General features: G+C 39.5%; 1 protein-coding gene across 3 annotated transcripts in view; it reads right to left on the reverse strand.

Annotated features, from left to right (window-relative positions):
- Positions 1 to 19,856, reverse strand: part of LOC133663728 (aldehyde dehydrogenase, dimeric NADP-preferring-like) — a 29,174-nt gene that overhangs the window by 7,911 nt on the left and 1,407 nt on the right. The window contains exons 2-6 of one of the 3 annotated variants that reach the window (XM_062068418.1): positions 19,270 to 19,451; positions 18,941 to 19,172; positions 11,269 to 11,354; positions 8,507 to 8,715; positions 1,272 to 1,389 (exon numbers count right to left, since the gene is read on the reverse strand). In XM_062068418.1, the coding sequence (XP_061924402.1) occupies positions 1,272 to 1,389; positions 8,507 to 8,715; positions 11,269 to 11,354; positions 18,941 to 19,172; positions 19,270 to 19,440 (816 nt within the window). In that variant the 5' untranslated portion in view covers positions 19,441 to 19,451. Of the gene's footprint in view, positions 1 to 1,271; positions 1,390 to 8,506; positions 8,716 to 11,268; positions 11,355 to 18,697; positions 18,726 to 18,940; positions 19,173 to 19,269; positions 19,591 to 19,856 lie in introns of those variants that run through there. The other 2 variants (XM_062068417.1, XM_062068419.1) reach the window with 2 other exon arrangements.

The following is a 19,856-nucleotide window of genomic DNA, read 5'->3' on the forward strand; positions in this document are numbered from 1 at the left end:
AACTTCGTTATATTTTTTACCACTAAACTTTTAGTTTTAAATTTTTTACCAGAAAACTTGGTTATATTTTTTTTACCAGTAAACTTTTATTTTTAAATAGTTTGACCAGTAAACTTGGTTATATTTTTTACATGTTTTGCCAGTGAACTTTATATTTTTTAACATTAAACTTTTTTTTTTTTTTTTACCAGTAAATTGTGTTACATTGTTTACCAGCATGAGAGACAAGAACACACATCCTTTTTTTACCAGTACATTTTTATATATTTTTATTTAACATTTAACTTTATCTTTTTTACAGAAAAATGTGTTATATTTTTTGTGAGTAAAGTCTTTTGTATTTTTTACCAGTAAAGTTAGTGATATTGTTTACCAGTAAAGTTATTTGTATTGTTTACCAGTAAAAATAGTTCTATTGTTTACCAGTAAAGTTATTTCTATTGTTTACCAGTAAAGTTATTGCTATTGTTTACCAGTAAAATTATTTATATTGTTTACCAGTAAAGTTAGTTCTATTGTTTACCAGTAAAATTATTTCTATTGTTTACCAGTAAAGTTAGTTCTATTGTTTACCAGTAAAATTAGTTATATTGTTTACCAGTAAAGTTATTTCTATTGTTTACCAGTAAAGTTAGTTCTATTGTTTACCAGTAAAGTTAGTGATACTTTTTACCAGTAAAGTTAGTGATATTGTTTACCAGTAAAGTTCTTTCTATTGTTTACCAGTAAAGTTATTTCTATTGTTTACCAGTAAAGTTAGTGATATTGTTTACCAGTAAAGTTAGTTCTATTGTTTACCAGTAGAGTTATTTCTATTGTTTATCAGTAAAGTTATTTCTATTGTTTACCAGTAAAGTTAGTTGTATTGTTTACCAGTAAAGTTAGTTCTATTGTTTACCAGTAAAGTTATTTTATTGTTTACCAGTAAAATTATTTCTATTGTTTACCAGTAAAGTTAGTTCTATTGTTTACCAGTAAAGTTATTTCTATTGTTTACCAGTAAAGTTAGTTCTATTGTTTACCAGTAAAGTTAGTGATATTGTTTACCAGTAAAGTTCTTTCTATTGTTTACCAGTAAAGTTATTTCTATTGTTTACCAGTAAAGTTAGTGATATTGTTTACCAGTAAAGTTAGTTCTATTGTTTACCAGTAGAGTTATTTCTATTGTTTACCAGTAAAGTTAGTTGTATTGTTTACCAGTAAAGTTAGTTTTATGTTTACCAGTAAAGTTAGTGATATTGTTTACCAGTAAAGTTAGTGATATTGTTTACCAGTAAAGTCTGTCGGATGCATTCCACCACACGAGTCTGCACATCAGGTTCACACAGGATGTAGTCTGGAGCGATGCACGTCTGACCACAGTTCACAAACTTTCCCCACGTGATGCGACTGAACATATACAGTATGTGTGTACACTCATTAGTAATAATACAATACAATATATATACTCTATATGTACTACAATATATACAGTCATTAGTAATAATACAATACAATATATATACTCTATATGTACTACAATATATACAGTCATTAGTAATAATACAATACAATATATATATACTCTATGTGTACTACAATATATACAGTCATTAGTAATAATACAATACAATATATATATACTCTATGTGTACTACAATATATACAGTCATTAGTAATAATACAATACAATATATATACTCTATATGTACTACAATATATACAGTCATTAGTAATAATACAATACAATATATATATACTCTATATGTACTGCAATATATACAGTCATTAGTAATAATACAATACAATATATATATACTCTATATGTACTACAATATATACAGTCATTAGTAATAATACAATACAATATATATACTCTATATGTACTACAATATATACAGTCATTAGTAATAATACAATACAATATATACATACTCTATATGTACTACAATATATACAGTCATTAGTAATAATACAATACAATATATATATACTCTATATGTACTACAATATATACAGTCATTAGTAATAATACAATACAATATATATACTCTATATGTACTACAATATATACAGTCATTAGTAATAATACAATACAATATATATACTCTATATGTACTACAATATATACAGTTGTTAGTAATAATACAATATATATATACTCTATATGTACTGCAATATATACAGTTGTTAGTAATAATACAATACAATATATATATATACTCTATATGTACTACAATATATACAGTTATTAGTAATACTCTTGATATATACTACAATACATGAACAATTATTAGTAGTATGTAATGTACTGGCATGTGTCAGATACTATATCATGTACTGGCATGTGACAGATACTATATCATGTACTGGCATGTGACAGATACTATATCATGTACTGGCATGTGACAGATACTATATCATGTACTGGCATGTGACAGATACTATATCATGTGACAGATACTATATCATGTACTGGCATGTGACAGATACTATATCATGTACTGGCATGTGACAGATACTATATCATGTACTGGCATGTGACAGATACTATATCATGTGACAGATACTATATCATGTACTGGCATGTGACAGATACTATATCATGTGACAGATACTATATCATGTACTGGCATGTGACAGATACTATATCATGTGACAGATACTATATCATGTACTGGCATGTGACAGATACTATATCATGTACTGGCATGTGACAGATACTATATCATGTGACAGATACTATATCATGTACTGGCATGTGACAGATACTATATCATGTACTGGCATGTGACAGATACTATATCATGTGACAGATACTATATCATGTACTGGCATGTGACAGAGAAGTATATCATGTGACAGAGAAGTATATCATGTGACAGAGAAGTATATCATGTGACAGAGAAGTATATCATGTGACAGAGAAGTATATCATGTGACAGATAGTATATCATGTGACAGATACTATATCATGTGACAGAGAAGTATATCATGTGACAGAGAAGTATATCATGTGACAGATAGTATATCATGTGACAGAGAAGTATATCATGTGACAGAGAAGTATATCATGTGACAGAGAAGTATATAAGTGACAGAGAAGTATATCATGTGACAGAGAAGTATATCATGTGACAGAGAAGTATATCATGTGACAGAGAAGTATATCATGTGACAGAGAAGTATATCATGTGACAGAGAAGTATATCATGTGACAGAGAAGTATATCATGTGACAGAGAAGTATATCATGTGTCAGAGAAGTATATCATGTGACAGAGAAGTATATCATGTGACAGAGAAGTATATCATGTGACAGAGAAGTATATCATGTGACAGAGAAGTATATCATGTGACAGATAGTATATCATGTGACAGAGAAGTATATCATGTGACAGATAGTATATCATGTGACAGAGAAGTATATCATGTGACAGAGAAGTATATCATGTGACAGAGAAGTATATCATGTGTCAGAGAAGTATATCATGTGACAGAGAAGTATATCATGTGACAGAGAAGTATATCATGTGACAGAGAAGTATATCATGTGACAGAGAAGTATATCATGTGACAGAGAAGTATATAAGTGACAGAGAAGTATATCATGTGACAGAGAAGTATATAAGTGACAGAGAAGTATATCATGTGACAGAGAAGTATATCATGTGACAGAGAAGTATATCATGTGACAGAGAAGTATATGATGTGACAGAGAAGTATATCATGTGACAGAGAAGTATATCATGTGACAGAGAAGTATATCATGTGACAGATAGTATATCATGTGACAGAGAAGTATATCATGTGACAGAGAAGTATATCATGTGACAGAGAAGTATATCATGTGACAGAGAAGTATATCATGTGACAGATAGTATATCATGTGACAGAGAAGTATATCATGTGACAGAGAAGTATATCATGTGTCAGAGAAGTATATCATGTGACAGAGAAGTATATCATGTGACAGAGAAGTATATCATGTGACAGAGAAGTATATCATGTGACAGAAGAAGTATATCATGTGACAGAGAAGTATATCATGTGACAGATAGTATATCATGTGACAGAGAAGTATATCATGTGACAGAGAAGTATATCATGTGACAGATAGTATATCATGTGACAGAGAAGTATATCATGTGACAGAGAAGTATATCATGTGACAGAGAAGTATATCATGTGACAGAGAAGTATATCATGTGACAGATAGTATATCATGTGACAGAGAAGTATATCATGTGACAGATAGTATATCATGTGACAGAGAAGTATATCATGTGACAGAGAAGTATATCATGTGACAGAGAAGTATATCATGTGTCAGAGAAGTATATCATGTGACAGAGAAGTATATCATGTGACAGAGAAGTATATCATGTGACAGAGAAGTATATCATGTGACAGATACTATATCATGTGACAGAGAAGTATATCATGTGACAGAGAAGTATATCATGTGACAGAGAAGTATATCATGTGACAGATAGTATATCATGTGACAGAGAAGTATATCATGTGACAGATAGTATATCATGTGACAGAGAAGTATATCATGTGACAGAGAAGTATATCATGTGACAGAGAAGTATATCATGTGACAGAGAAGTATATCATGTGACAGATAGTATATCATGTGACAGAGAAGTATATCATGTGACAGATAGTATATCATGTGACAGAGAAGTATATCATGTGACAGATAGTATATCATGTGACAGAGAAGTATATCATGTGACAGATAGTATATCATGTGACAGAGAAGTATATCATGTGACAGAGAAGTATATCATGTGACAGAGAAGTATATCATGTGTCAGAGAAGTATATCATGTGACAGAGAAGTATATCATGTGACAGAGAAGTATATCATGTGTCAGAGAAGTATATCATGTGACAGAGAAGTATATCATGTGACAGAGAAGTATATCATGTGACAGAGAAGTATATCATGTGACAGATAGTATATCATGTGACAGAGAAGTATATCATGTGACAGAGAAGTATATCATGTGACAGATAGTATATCATGTGACAGAGAAGTATATCATGTGACAGAGAAGTATATCATGTGACAGAGAAGTATATCATGTGTCAGAGAAGTATATCATGTGACAGAGAAGTATATCATGTGACAGAGAAGTATATCATGTGTCAGAGAAGTATATCATGTGACAGAGAAGTATATCATGTGACAGAGAAGTATATCATGTGACAGATAGTATATCATGTGACAGAGAAGTATATCATGTGACAGAGAAGTATATCATGTGACAGAGAAGTATATCATGTGACAGAGAAGTATATCATGTGACAGATAGTATATCATGTGACAGAGAAGTATATCATGTGACAGATAGTATATCATGTGACAGAGAAGTATATCATGTGACAGAGAAGTATATCATGTGACAGATAGTATATCATGTGACAGAGAAGTATATCATGTGACAGAGAAGTATATCATGTGACAGAGAAGTATATTATGTGTCAGAGAAGTATATCATGTGACAGAGAAGTATATCATGTGACAGAGAAGTATATCATGTGACAGAGAAGTATATCATGTGACAGATAGTATATCATGTGACAGAGAAGTATATCATGTGACAGATAGTATATCATGTGACAGAGAAGTATATCATGTGACAGATAGTATATCATGTGACAGAGAAGTATATCATGTGACAGAGAAGTATATCATGTGACAGAGAAGTATATCATGTGACAGAGAAGTATATCATGTGACAGATAGTATATCATGTGACAGAGAAGTATATCATGTGACAGATAGTATATCATGTGACAGAGAAGTATATCATGTGACAGATAGTATATCATGTGACAGAGAAGTATATCATGTGACAGATAGTATATCATGTGACAGAGAAGTATATCATGTGACAGAGAAGTATATCATGTGACAGAGAACTATATCATGTGACAGATAGTATATCATGTGACAGAGAAGTATATCATGTGACAGAGAAGTATATCATGTGTCAGAGAAGTATATCATGTGACAGAGAAGTATATCATGTGACAGAGAAGTATATCATGTGACAGAGAAGTATATCATGTGACAGATAGTATATCATGTGACAGAGAAGTATATCATGTGACAGAGAAGTATATCATGTGACAGATAGTATATCATGTGACAGAGAAGTATATCATGTGACAGAGAAGTATATCATGTGACAGAGAAGTATATCATGTGTCAGAGAAGTATATCATGTGACAGAGAAGTATATCATGTGACAGAGAAGTATATCATGTGTCAGAGAAGTATATCATGTGACAGAGAAGTATATCATGTGACAGAGAAGTATATCATGTGACAGATAGTATATCATGTGACAGAGAAGTATATCATGTGACAGAGAAGTATATCATGTGACAGAGAAGTATATCATGTGACAGAGAAGTATATCATGTGACAGATAGTATATCATGTGACAGAGAAGTATATCATGTGACAGATAGTATATCATGTGACAGAGAAGTATATCATGTGACAGAGAAGTATATCATGTGACAGATAGTATATCATGTGACAGAGAAGTATATCATGTGACAGAGAAGTATATCATGTGACAGAGAAGTATATCATGTGTCAGAGAAGTATATCATGTGACAGAGAAGTATATCATGTGACAGAGAAGTATATCATGTGACAGAGAAGTATATCATGTGACAGATAGTATATCATGTGACAGAGAAGTATATCATGTGACAGAGAAGTATATCATGTGACAGATAGTATATAATGTGACAGAGAAGTATATCATGTGTCAGAGAAGTATATCATGTGACAGAGAAGTAGATCATGTGACAGAGAAGTATATCATGTGACAGAGAAGTATATCATGTGTCAGAGAAGTATATCATGTGACAGAGAAGTGTATCATGTGACAGAGAAGTATATCATGTGACAGAGAAGTATATCATGTGACAGAGAAGTATATCATGTGACAGATAGTATATCATGTGACAGAGAAGTATATCATGTGACAGATAGTATATCATGTGACAGAGAAGTATATCATGTGACAGAGAAGTATATCATGTGACAGAGAAGTATATCATGTGACAGATAGTATATCATGTGACAGAGAAGTATATCATGTGACAGAGAAGTATATCATGTGTCAGAGAAGTATATCATGTGACAGAGAAGTATATCATGTGACAGAGAAGTATATCATGTGACAGAGAAGTATATCATGTGACAGATAGTATATCATGTGACAGAGAAGTATATCATGTGACAGAGAAGTATATCATGTGACAGATAGTATATCATGTGACAGAGAAGTATATCATGTGACAGAGAAGTATATCATGTGACAGAGAAGTATATCATGTGTCAGAGAAGTATATCATGTGACAGAGAAGTATATCATGTGACAGAGAAGTATATCATGTGACAGAGAAGTATATCATGTGTCAGAGAAGTATATCATGTGACAGAGAAGTATATCATGTGACAGATAGTATATCATGTGACAGAGAAGTATATCATGTGACAGAGAAGTATATCATGTGACAGATAGTATATCATGTGACAGAGAAGTATATCATGTGACAGATAGTATATCATGTGACAGAGAAGTATATCATGTGACAGAGAAGTATATCATGTGACAGAGAAGTATATCATGTGACAGATAGTATATCATGTGACAGAGAAGTATATCATGTGACAGAGAAGTATATCATGTGACAGAGAAGTATATCATGTGACAGAGAAGTATATCATGTGACAGAGAAGTATATCATGTGACAGAGAAGTATATCATGTGACAGATAGTATATCATGTGACAGAGAAGTATATCATGTGACAGATAGTATATCATGTGACAGAGAAGTATATCATGTGACAGAGAAGTATATCATGTGACAGAGAAGTATATCATGTGACAGAGAAGTATATCATGTGACAGATACTATATCATGTGACAGAGAAGTATATCATGTGACAGAGAAGTATATCATGTGACAGAGAAGTATATCATGTGACAGAGAAGTATATCATGTGACAGATAGTATATCATGTGACAGAGAAGTATATCATGTGACAGAGAAGTATATCATGTGACAGAGAAGTATATCATGTGACAGATAGTATATCATGTGACAGAGAAGTATATCATGTGACAGAGAAGTATATCATGTGACAGAGAAGTATATCATGTGACAGAGAAGTATATCATGTGACAGATAGTATATCATGTGACAGAGAAGTATATCATGTGACAGAGAAGTATATCATGTGACAGAGAAGTATATCATGTGACAGATAGTATATCATGTGACAGAGAAGTATATCATGTGACAGAGAAGTATATCATGTGACAGAGAAGTATATCATGTGACAGATAGTATATCATGTGACAGAGAAGTATGTCATGTGACAGAGAAGTATATAAGTGACATGTTGTCATATTCAATGTTTCATAGAAGAATGTGACTAAGTGAAATATATTTGAGTAAGAATGCAAAGCGATATAAATATTACCGGCAGGCCACTCTGAGGTGACACTTCTTGTCGATGAAACACGGACTCTTGCCTCCCAACTCCAGAGTGACGGGAGTGAGATGTCGAGCAGCCGCTTGCATCACCACTTTACCTACACGACTACTTCCTGTGTAGAAGATGTGATCAAACCTCTGATGCAACAGTTCTTGGCTCTCTGACACGCCTCCTGTCACCACTGGATACATCTCCTGCACACACACACACATTATTTATATCTCTGACACGCCTCCTGTCACCACTGGATACATCTCCTGCACACACACACATTATTTATATCTCTGACACGCCTCCTGTCACCACTGGATACATCTCCTGCACACACACACATTATTTATATCTCTGACACGCCTCCTGTCACCACTGGATACATCTCCTGCACACACACACACATTATTTATATCTCTGACACGCCTCCTGTCACCACTGGATACATCTCCTGCACACACACACACATTATTTATATCTCTGACACGCCTCCTGTCACCACTGGATACATCTCCTGCACACACACACATTATTTATATCTCTGACACGCCTCCTGTCACCACTGGATACATCTCCTGCACACACACACATTATTTATATCTCTGACACGCCTCCTGTCACCACTGGATACATCTCCTGCACACACACACATTATTTATATCTCTGACACGCCTCCTGTCACCACTGGATACATCTCCTGCACATATATATATATATATATATATATATATATATATATATATATATATATATATATATATATATATATATATATATATATATATATATATATATATATATATGTATATGTATATATATATATGTATATATATGTATATGTATATATATATGTATATCTATGTATATATATTTATATATATATGTATATATATATATATATATATATATATATATATATATATATATATATATATATATATATATATATATATATATATATATCTTAGGGTCATGCAGATGTACTTGGAAGTAAATAAACACATATATTCATGTCAAATACAACAAACTTATTGAGTGTATATTATCATTTTTGGTATTGTAACAATTATTTCACATGGGACTTTTCTTAAGATTGTAACACTAAAAACTGATATTTAGATTTCCCAAAGTTGTTTTCTATCAATTCATGACAAATAAGTAACAAGCAGCTGAGTTGTAATATTTAGCAACACATTCAATTCTTACATGAAATTAAAATGAGCTTTAATTGTAAAAAATAAATATTGGAAAGCAGCTCGCTTTTATTTTGGCAAATATTAAAAAAGTCACATGACAGCCACTCTTTGGGCCTCATCTACTAAGATACACATAGTGTGTACAATGTATATAACAGTGTGTACAAAGTATATAAGTGTGTACTTTTAGTGTGTACAAAGTATATAATAGTGTATACTATTAGTGTGTACAAAGTATAACATAGTGTGTACTATTAGTGTGTACAAAGTATGAAATAGTGTGTACTATTAGTGTGTACAAAGTATGAAATAGTGTGTACTATTAGTGTGTACAAAGTATATTAGTGTACACTATTAGTGTGTAAAAACTATAAAATAGTGTGTACTATTAGTGTGTACAAAGTATAACATAGTGTGTACTATTAGTGTGTACAAAGTATAACATAGTGTGTACTATTAGTGTGTACAGAGTATGAAATAGTGTGTACTATTAGTGTGTACAAAGTATATAATAGTGTGTACTATTAGTGTGTACAAAGTATGAAATAGTGTGTACTATTAGTGTGTACAAAGTATATAATAGTGTGTACTATTAGTGTGTACAAAGTATATAATAGTGTGTACTATTAGTGTGTACAAAGTATATAATAGTGTGTACTATTAGTGTGTACAAAGTATGAAATAGTGTGTACTATTAGTGTGTACAAAGTATGAAATAGTGTGTACTATTAGTGTGTACAAAGTATATAATAGTGTGTACTATTAGTGTGTACAAAGTATATAATAGTGTGTACTATTAGTGTGTACAAAGTATGAAATAGTGTGTACTATTAGTGTGTACAAAGTATATAATAGTGTGTACTATACGGGGATGGCGTGACGCAGTTGGGAGAGTGGCCGTGCCAGCAACCTGAGGGTTCCTGGTTCGATCCCCACCTTCTACGGACCTCGTCACGTCTGTTGTGTCCTTGAGCAGGACACTTCACCCTTGCTCCTGATGGCTCGTGGTTAGAGCTCCCGCCATCAGTGTGTGAATGTGTGTGTGAATGTGTGTGTGAATGTGTGTGTGAATGTGTGTGTGAATGGGTGAATGTGTGTGTGAATGTGTGTGTGAATGTGTGTGTGAATGGGTGTGTGAATGTGTGTGTGTGCATGTGTGTGTGAATGTGTGTGTGAATGTGTGTGTGAATGTGTGTGTGAATGTGTGTGTGAATGTGTGTGTGAATGGGTGAATGTGTGTGTGAATGTGTGTGTGAATGTGTGTGTGAATGTGTGTGTGAATGGGTGTGTGAATGTGTGTGTGTGCATGTGTGTGTGAATGTGTGTGTGAATGTGTGTGTGAATGGGTGAATGTGTGTGGGAATGTGTGTGTGAATGTGTGTGTGAATGGGTGAATGTGGAAATAGTGTCAAAGCGCTTTGAGTACATTGAAGGTAGAAAAGCGCTATACAAGTATAACCCATTTATCATTTACCATTTACTATTTGATTGTATTTGACAAGTATTGTGAGAAAAAGTTCTACTGAATTGTCATTGGCTGCCATGCAGTATGTGACACACCTTGTCCAGGTAGAGAGGAAGCAGAGTTTGAAGGAGCAGAGACGAACAAGCACTGATCTCAGACGGCTTTACCACTGCTGCGTTACCTGCACACACACAAAGTACTCACTAGTATTACTTCATCAACACAGTACTCACTAGTACTACTTCATCAACACAGTACTCACTAGTACTACTTCATCAACACAGTACTCACTAGTACTACTTCATGAACACAGTACTCACTAGTACTACTTCATGAACACAGTACTCAATAGTACTACTTCATCAACACAGTACTCACTAGTACTACTTCATGAACACAGTACTCACTAGTACTACTTCATGAACACAGTACTCAATAGTACTACTTCATCAACACAGTACTCACTAGTACTACTTCATGAACACAGTACTCACTAGCACTATTCATCAACACAGTACTCACTAGTACTACTTCATCAACACAGTACTCACTACTACTAACGTCATTAACATAGTACTTAATAGTACTACTTCATGAACACAGTACTCACTAGTACTACCTCATGAACACAGTACTCACTACTACTACCTCATGAACACAGTACTCACTACTACTACCTCATTAACACAGTACTCACTACTACTACTTAATTAACACAGTACTCGCTTGTACAGTACCTGCAGACATTAATACTACTCCATTACACGAGAGTATTACAGTACCTGCAGAGATGTATACTAAAGTTAAAGTAGCAATGATAGTCACACACACACTAGGTGTGGCCAAATTATTCTCTGTATTTGACCCATCACCCTTGATCACCTCCTGGGAGGTGAGGGGAGCAGTGGGCAGCAGCGGTGGCCGCGCCCGGGAATCATTTTTGGTGATTTAAGCCCCGATACCAACCCTTGATGCTGAGTGCCAAGCAGGGAGGTAATGACTCCCATTTTTATAGTCTTTGGTATGACTCGGCCGGGGTCGGAACTCACAACCTACCCATCTCAGGGCGGATACTCTAACCACTAGGCCACTGAGTAGGTACTCATTACAAGAGAGTATTACAGTATTATTAGTAGTATTGCAGTATTATTAGTAGTATTGCAGTATTAGTAGTAGTAGTGCCTGTTGGGAGCAGAAGCAACACAAGGCACAGGTGTTACACCTGCTGAGATGCAGGAGGTGCCACCTTAGTGCCCAGAACCTCCATGTGTTGCAAACTAATCCCTGGAGCATCAAGTATGAACAGATGCGGATCAAGTGGCCTGCAGCTAGCGTGACCTCACTCTGGAAGCAACTCCATGACCATGTCCACCAAGTTCTGGAGGCTGATGTGCATCCTTCGGAAAAAGATGAGAATAGAGGAGACGAGAACCTGCGAGGAGCTTGGACAAGATGGGAGAATGCGGTTGACAGGAGAGTGACCCGGGCTGAGCTTTGAAAAGCTGAGCCACAACGCATCAAATTCCTCCTCCAGGCAGTGTATGATGTGCTCCCAAGTCCTTCAAAGCTGCACACAAGCCAGGAACCCTGGAACACATCCTCAGTTGCTGTACAAAGTCACTTGGGAAGGTACAGGTGGAGGCATGACCAAGTCCTGAAGCCATTAGCGCAGGACTGGCATGGGCAAAACAGTTCCACCCCTCCAAGATAACCATCGCCTTTGTCAAAGCTGGGGACACGCCAACTCCTGATAGAAGAACATCAGCAGGCATCCTGACGTCTGCAAGAGACTGGCAGTTGTTGGTGGACCTTGAAAACCAGCTGAAATTCTCCAGCCATATCGCAGTCACCAGACTGTGACCAGACATTGTCCTTGTGTCTGAGTCCAAACATTGTCCTTGTGTCTGAGTCCAAACATTGTCCTTGTGTCTGAGTCCAAACATTGTCCTTGTGTCTGAGTCCAAACATTGTCCTTGTGTCTGAGTCCAAACATTGTCCTTGTGTCTGAGTCCAGACATTGTCCTTGTGTCTGAGTCCAAACATTGTCCTTGTGTCTGAGTCCAGACATTGTCCTTGTGTCTGAGTCCAGACATTGTCCTTGTGTCTGAGTCCACCAGACAAGCTGTGCTGCTGGAGCTGACAGTCCCGTGGGAAGATCGCCTGGAAGAAGCCTTCGAGAGGAAGCTCTCCAAGTATGCAGGACTGGTCAGCGACTGTCAACAGGCTGGTTGGAGAGCAAGGTGTTTCCCTGTGGAGGTTGGATGGAGAGGATTGTTCCTTGGTCAGAGGAAGGTGTTTCCCTGTGGAGGTTGGATGGAGAGGATTGTTCTTTGGTCAGAGGAAGGTGTTTCCCTGTGGAGGTTGGATGCAGAGGATTGTTCTTTGGTCAGAGGAAGGTGTTTCCCTGTGGAGGTTGGATGCAGAGGATTGTTCCTTGGTCAGAGGAAGGTGTTTCCCTGTGGAGGTTGGATGGAGAGGATTGTTCCTTGGTCAGAGGAAGGTGTTTCCCTGTGGAGGTTTGGATGGAGAAGATTGTTCCTTGGTCAGAGGAAGGTGTTTCCTTGCAGAGGATTGTTCCCTGATCAGAGGAAGGTGTTTCCCTGTGGAGGTTGGATGCAGAGGGTTGCTCCCTGATCAGAGGAAGGTGTTTCCTTGTGGAGGTTTGGATGCAGAGGATTGTTCCTTGGTCAGAGGAAGGTGTTTCCCTGTGGAGGTTTGGATGGAGAAGATTGTTCCTTGGTCAGAGGAAGGTCTTTCCTTGTGGAGGTTTGGATGCAGAGGATTGTTCCTTGGTCAGAGGAAGGTGTTTCCCTGTGGAGGTTTGGATGGAGAAGATTGTTCCTTGGTCAGAGGAAGGTGTTTCCCTGTGGAGGTTTGGATGGAGAAGATTGTTCCTTGGTCAGAGGAAGGTGTTTCCTTGTGGAGGTTGGATGCAGAGGATTGTTCCCTGATCAGAGGAAGGGGTTTCCCTGTGGAGGTTGGATGCAGAGGATTGTTCCCTGATCAATTAAGGTGTTTCCCTGTGGAGGTTGGATGGAGAGGATTGTTCTTTGGTCAGAGGAAGGTGTTTCCCTGTGGAGGTTGGATGCAGAGGATTGTTCTTTGGTCAGAGGAAGGTGTTTCCCTGTGGAGGTTGGATGCAGAGGATTGTTCCTTGGTCAGAGGAAGGTGTTTCCCTGTGGAGGTTGGATGGAGAGGATTGTTCCTTGGTCAGAGGAAGGTGTTTCCCTGTGGAGGTTTGGATGGAGAAGATTGTTCCTTGGTCAGAGGAAGGTGTTTCCTTGCAGAGGATTGTTCCCTGATCAGAGGAAGGTGTTTCCCTGTGGAGGTTGGATGCAGAGGGTTGCTCCCTGATCAGAGGAAGGTGTTTCCTTGTGGAGGTTTGGATGCAGAGGATTGTTCCTTGGTCAGAGGAAGGTGTTTCCCTGTGGAGGTTTGGATGGAGAAGATTGTTCCTTGGTCAGAGGAAGGTGTTTCCCTGTGGAGGTTTGGATGGAGAAGATTGTTCCTTGGTCAGAGGAAGGTGTTTCCTTGTGGAGGTTGGATGCAGAGGATTGTTCCCTGATCAGAGGAAGGGGTTTCCCTGTGGAGGTTGGATGCAGAGGATTGTTCCCTGATCAATTAAGGTGTTTCCCTATGGAGGTTGGATGCAGAGGATTGTTCCCTGATCAGAGGAAGGTGTTTCCCTGTGGAGGTTTGGATGGAGAGGATTGTTCCTTGGTCAGAGGAAGGTGTTTCCCTGTGGAGGTTTGGATGGAGAGGATTGTTCCTTGGTCAGAGGAAGGTGTTTCCCTGTGGAGGTTGTATGCAGAGGATTGTTCCTTGGTCAGAGGAAGGTGTTTCCTTGTGGAGGTTTGGATGCAGAGGATTGTTCCTTGGTCAGAGTAAGATGTTTCCCTGTGGAGGTTTGGATGGAGAAGATTGTTCCTTGGTCAGAGGAAGGTGTTTCCTTGTGGAGGTTGTATGCAGAGGATTGTTCCTTGGTCAGAGGAAGGTGTTTCCCTGTGGAGGTTGTATGCAGAAGATTGTTCCTTGGTCAGAGGAAGGTGTTTCCCTGTGGAGGTTTGGATGCGGAGGATTGTTCCTTGGTCAGAGGAAGATGTTTCCCTATGGAGGTTGTATGCAGAGGATTGTTCCTTGGTCAGAGGAAGGTGTTTCCCTGTGGAGGTTGTATGCAGAAGATTGTTCCTTGGTCAGAGGAAGGTGTTTCCCTGTGGAGGTTTGGATGCAGAGGATTGTTCCTTGGTCAGAGGAAGATGTTTCCCTATGGAGGTTGGATGCAGAGGATTGTTCCCTGATCAATTAAGGTGTTTCCCTATGGAGGTTGGATGCAGAGGATTGTTCCCTGATCAGAGGAAGGTGTTTCCCTGTGGAGGTTTGGATGGAGAGGATTGTTCCTTGGTCAGAGGAAGGTGTTTCCCTGTGGAGGTTGTATGCAGAGGATTGTTCCTTGGTCAGAGGAAGGTGTTTCCTTGTGGAGGTTTGGATGCAGAGGATTGTTCCTTGGTCAGAGGAAGATGTTTCCCTGTGGAGGTTTGGATGGAGAAGATTGTTCCTTGGTCAGAGGAAGGTGTTTCCTTGTGGAGGTTGTATGCAGAGGATTGTTCCTTGGTCAGAGGAAGGTGTTTCCTTTTGGAGGTTGTATGCAGAGGATTGTTCCTTGGTCAGAGGAAGGTGTTTCCCTGTGGAGGTTGTATGCAGAGGATTGTTCCTTGGTCAGAGGAAGGTGTTTCCCTGTGGAGGTTGTATGCAGAAGATTGTTCCTTGGTCAGAGGAAGGTGTTTCCCTGTGGAGGTTGGATGGAGAGGATTGTTCCTTGGTCAGAGGAAGGTGTTTCCCTGTGGAGGTTGGATGGAGAGGATTGTTCCTTGGTCAGAGGAAGGTGTTTCCCTGTGGAGGTTGGATGGAGAGGATTGTTCTTTGGTCAGAGGAAGGTGTTTCCCTGTGGAGGTTGGATGCAGAGGATTGTTCTTTGGTCAGAGGAAGGTGTTTCCCTGTGGAGGTTGGATGCAGAGGATTGTTCCTTGGTCAGAGGAAGGTGTTTCCCTGTGGAGGTTGGATGGAGAGGATTGTTCCTTGGTCAGAGGAAGGTGTTTCCCTGTGGAGGTTTGGATGGAGAAGATTGTTCCTTGGTCAGAGGAAGGTGTTTCCTTGCAGAGGATTGTTCCCTGATCAGAGGAAGGTGTTTCCCTGTGGAGGTTGGATGCAGAGGGTTGCTCCCTGATCAGAGGAAGGTGTTTCCTTGTGGAGGTTTGGATGCAGAGGATTGTTCCTTGGTCAGAGGAAGGTGTTTCCCTGTGGAGGTTTGGATGGAGAAGATTGTTCCTTGGTCAGAGGAAGGTCTTTCCTTGTGGAGGTTTGGATGCAGAGGATTGTTCCTTGGTCAGAGGAAGGTGTTTCCCTGTGGAGGTTTGGATGGAGAAGATTGTTCCTTGGTCAGAGGAAGGTGTTTCCTTGCAGAGGATTGTTCCCTGATCAGAGGAAGGTGTTTCCCTGTGGAGGTTGGATGCAGAGGGTTGCTCCCTGATCAGAGGAAGGTGTTTCCTTGTGGAGGTTTGGATGCAGAGGATTGTTCCTTGGTCAGAGGAAGGTGTTTCCCTGTGGAGGTTTGGATGGAGAAGATTGTTCCTTGGTCAGAGGAAGGTCTTTCCTTGTGGAGGTTTGGATGCAGAGGATTGTTCCTTGGTCAGAGGAAGGTGTTTCCCTGTGGAGGTTTGGATGGAGAAGATTGTTCCTTGGTCAGAGGAAGGTGTTTCCCTGTGGAGGTTTGGATGGAGAAGATTGTTCCTTGGTCAGAGGAAGGTGTTTCCTTGTGGAGGTTGGATGCAGAGGATTGTTCCCTGATCAGAGGAAGGGGTTTCCCTGTGGAGGTTGGATGCAGAGGATTGTTCCCTGATCAATTAAGGTGTTTCCCTATGGAGGTTGGATGCAGAGGATTGTTCCCTGATCAGAGGAAGGTGTTTCCCTGTGGAGGTTTGGATGGAGAGGATTGTTCCTTGGTCAGAGGAAGGTGTTTCCCTGTGGAGGTTTGGATGGAGAGGATTGTTCCTTGGTCAGAGGAAGGTGTTTCCCTGTGGAGGTTGTATGCAGAGGATTGTTCCTTGGTCAGAGGAAGGTGTTTCCTTGTGGAGGTTTGGATGCAGAGGATTGTTCCTTGGTCAGAGTAAGATGTTTCCCTGTGGAGGTTTGGATGGAGAAGATTGTTCCTTGGTCAGAGGAAGGTGTTTCCTTGTGGAGGTTGTATGCAGAGGATTGTTCCTTGGTCAGAGGAAGGTGTTTCCTTGTGGAGGTTGTATGCAGAGGATTGTTCCTTGGTCAGAGGAAGGTGTTTCCCTGTGGAGGTTGTATGCAGAAGATTGTTCCTTGGTCAGAGGAAGGTGTTTCCCTGTGGAGGTTTGGATGCGGAGGATTGTTCCTTGGTCAGAGGAAGATGTTTCCCTATGGAGGTTGTATGCAGAGGATTGTTCCTTGGTCAGAGGAAGGTGTTTCCCTGTGGAGGTTGTATGCAGAAGATTGTTCCTTGGTCAGAGGAAGGTGTTTCCCTGTGGAGGTTTGGATGCAGAGGATTGTTCCTTGGTCAGAGGAAGATGTTTCCCTATGGAGGTTGGATGCAGAGGATTGTTCCCTGATCAATTAAGGTGTTTCCCTATGGAGGTTGGATGCAGAGGATTGTTCCCTGATCAGAGGAAGGTGTTTCCCTGTGGAGGTTTGGATGGAGAGGATTGTTCCTTGGTCAGAGGAAGGTGTTTCCCTGTGGAGGTTGTATGCAGAGGATTGTTCCTTGGTCAGAGGAAGGTGTTTCCTTGTGGAGGTTTGGATGCAGAGGATTGTTCCTTGGTCAGAGGAAGGTGTTTCCTTGTGGAGGTTTGGATGCAGAGGATTGTTCCTTGGTCAGAGGAAGATGTTTCCCTGTGGAGGTTTGGATGGAGAAGATTGTTCCTTGGTCAGGGGAAGGTGTTTCCTTGTGGAGGTTGTATGCAGAGGATTGTTCCTTGGTCAGAGGAAGGTGTTTCCTTTTGGAGGTTGTATGCAGAGGATTGTTCCTTGGTCAGAGGAAGGTGTTTCCCTGTGGAGGTTGTATGCAGAGGATTGTTCCTTGGTCAGAGGAAGGTGTTTCCCTGTGGAGGTTGGATGCAGAGGATTGTTCCTTGGTCAGAGCCTTCAGCAGTTTGGCCATCGATGGAGAGAGAAAGAGGAGAGCCATCGGCAGTACCACCGAAGCGGTGGAAAGGGCCTTGAGATGGTTGTGGCTCAAAAGAGGAGATCCTTGGAGTCATGGTAGCTAGCTAGCCATCTGGACACAAGCCGGGGGATTTGATCACCCCCGGTTGGGTCGCTTGGAGGAGGGCGTATGACCAGTTGAGAGACCCGAAACGCCTGGTGAAGTGAATCCAAGAGGTCACTGAGGATGTGTCCAGACTAGGCATCAGTAGATGTATGTACACAGTAGTATTACAGTAATATTAGTAGTGTTGCAGCAGTATTATTGGTAGTATTACAGTATTATCAATAGTACTACAGTACCTGCAGCAATGGCTCCCACCAGGGGGATGAGAGTATTATTAGTAGTAGTAGTATTAGTAGTACCTGCAGCAATGGCTCCCACCAGGGGGATGAGAGTAGTATTAGTAGTAGTAGTAGTATTAGTAGTACCTGCAGCAATGGCTCCCACCAGGGGGATGAGAGTAGTATTAGTAGTAGTAGTAGTATTAGTAGTACCTGCAGCAATGGCTCCCACCAGGGGGATGAGAGTAGTATTAGTAGTACCTGCAGCAATGGCTCCCACCAGGGGGATGAGAGTGAGGGCCCATGGATAGTTCCAGGCACCAATGATGAGGACCAGGCCCAGAGGTTCTAGGTGGATGTAGGCCTGGTCAGACACGGTGAGAAGGTTCTTCTCCACAGGTCTAGGTGAGCTCCACTCCTCCAGTTTGTCCATGGCCAGGCGGATCTCGTTGTCTATTCCAATCATCTCCAGGAGTGCTGAGTCGTACTGGCTCTGTTCACACAGGGCAGCACCTGGTCACATGACCTCGCAGGTCACATGACCTCGCAGGTCACATGACCTCGCTGGTCACATGACCTTCTCCACTCACCCTGTGGATGTCCTGCTTGAGAGCCGCCAAGATCTCGTCTTCTCGGTCCAGCAGCATCTTCTGCAGCGCCTGAAGTTGTTTCAGTCTGAAGTGGAGAGGACGACTTCTGCCACTCATGAAGACCTCCTTGGCTCTCTGGACCACCTCAGCCTGATGCTGCATCGCCTCCATCAACAACAATACTTGCACACAAACAACAACACATCATCAATACTTGCACACAAACAACAACACAACATCAATACTTGCACACAAACAACAACACAACATCAATACTTGCACACAAACAACAACACATCATCAATCCTTGCACACAAACAACAACACATCATCAATACTTGCACACAAACAACAACACATCATCAATACTTGCACACAAACAACAACACAACATCAATACTTGCACACAAACAACAACACAACATCAATACTTGCACACAAACAACAACACATCATCAATCCTTGCACACAAACAACAACACATCATCAATACTTGCACACAAACAACAACACATCATCAATACTTGCACACAAACAACAACACAACATCAATACTTGCACACAAACAACAACACATCATCAATACT

Source organism: Entelurus aequoreus, linkage group LG13 (genome assembly GCF_033978785.1).
Source record: "Entelurus aequoreus isolate RoL-2023_Sb linkage group LG13, RoL_Eaeq_v1.1, whole genome shotgun sequence".
Lineage (NCBI taxonomy): Eukaryota > Metazoa > Chordata > Actinopteri > Syngnathiformes > Syngnathidae > Entelurus > Entelurus aequoreus.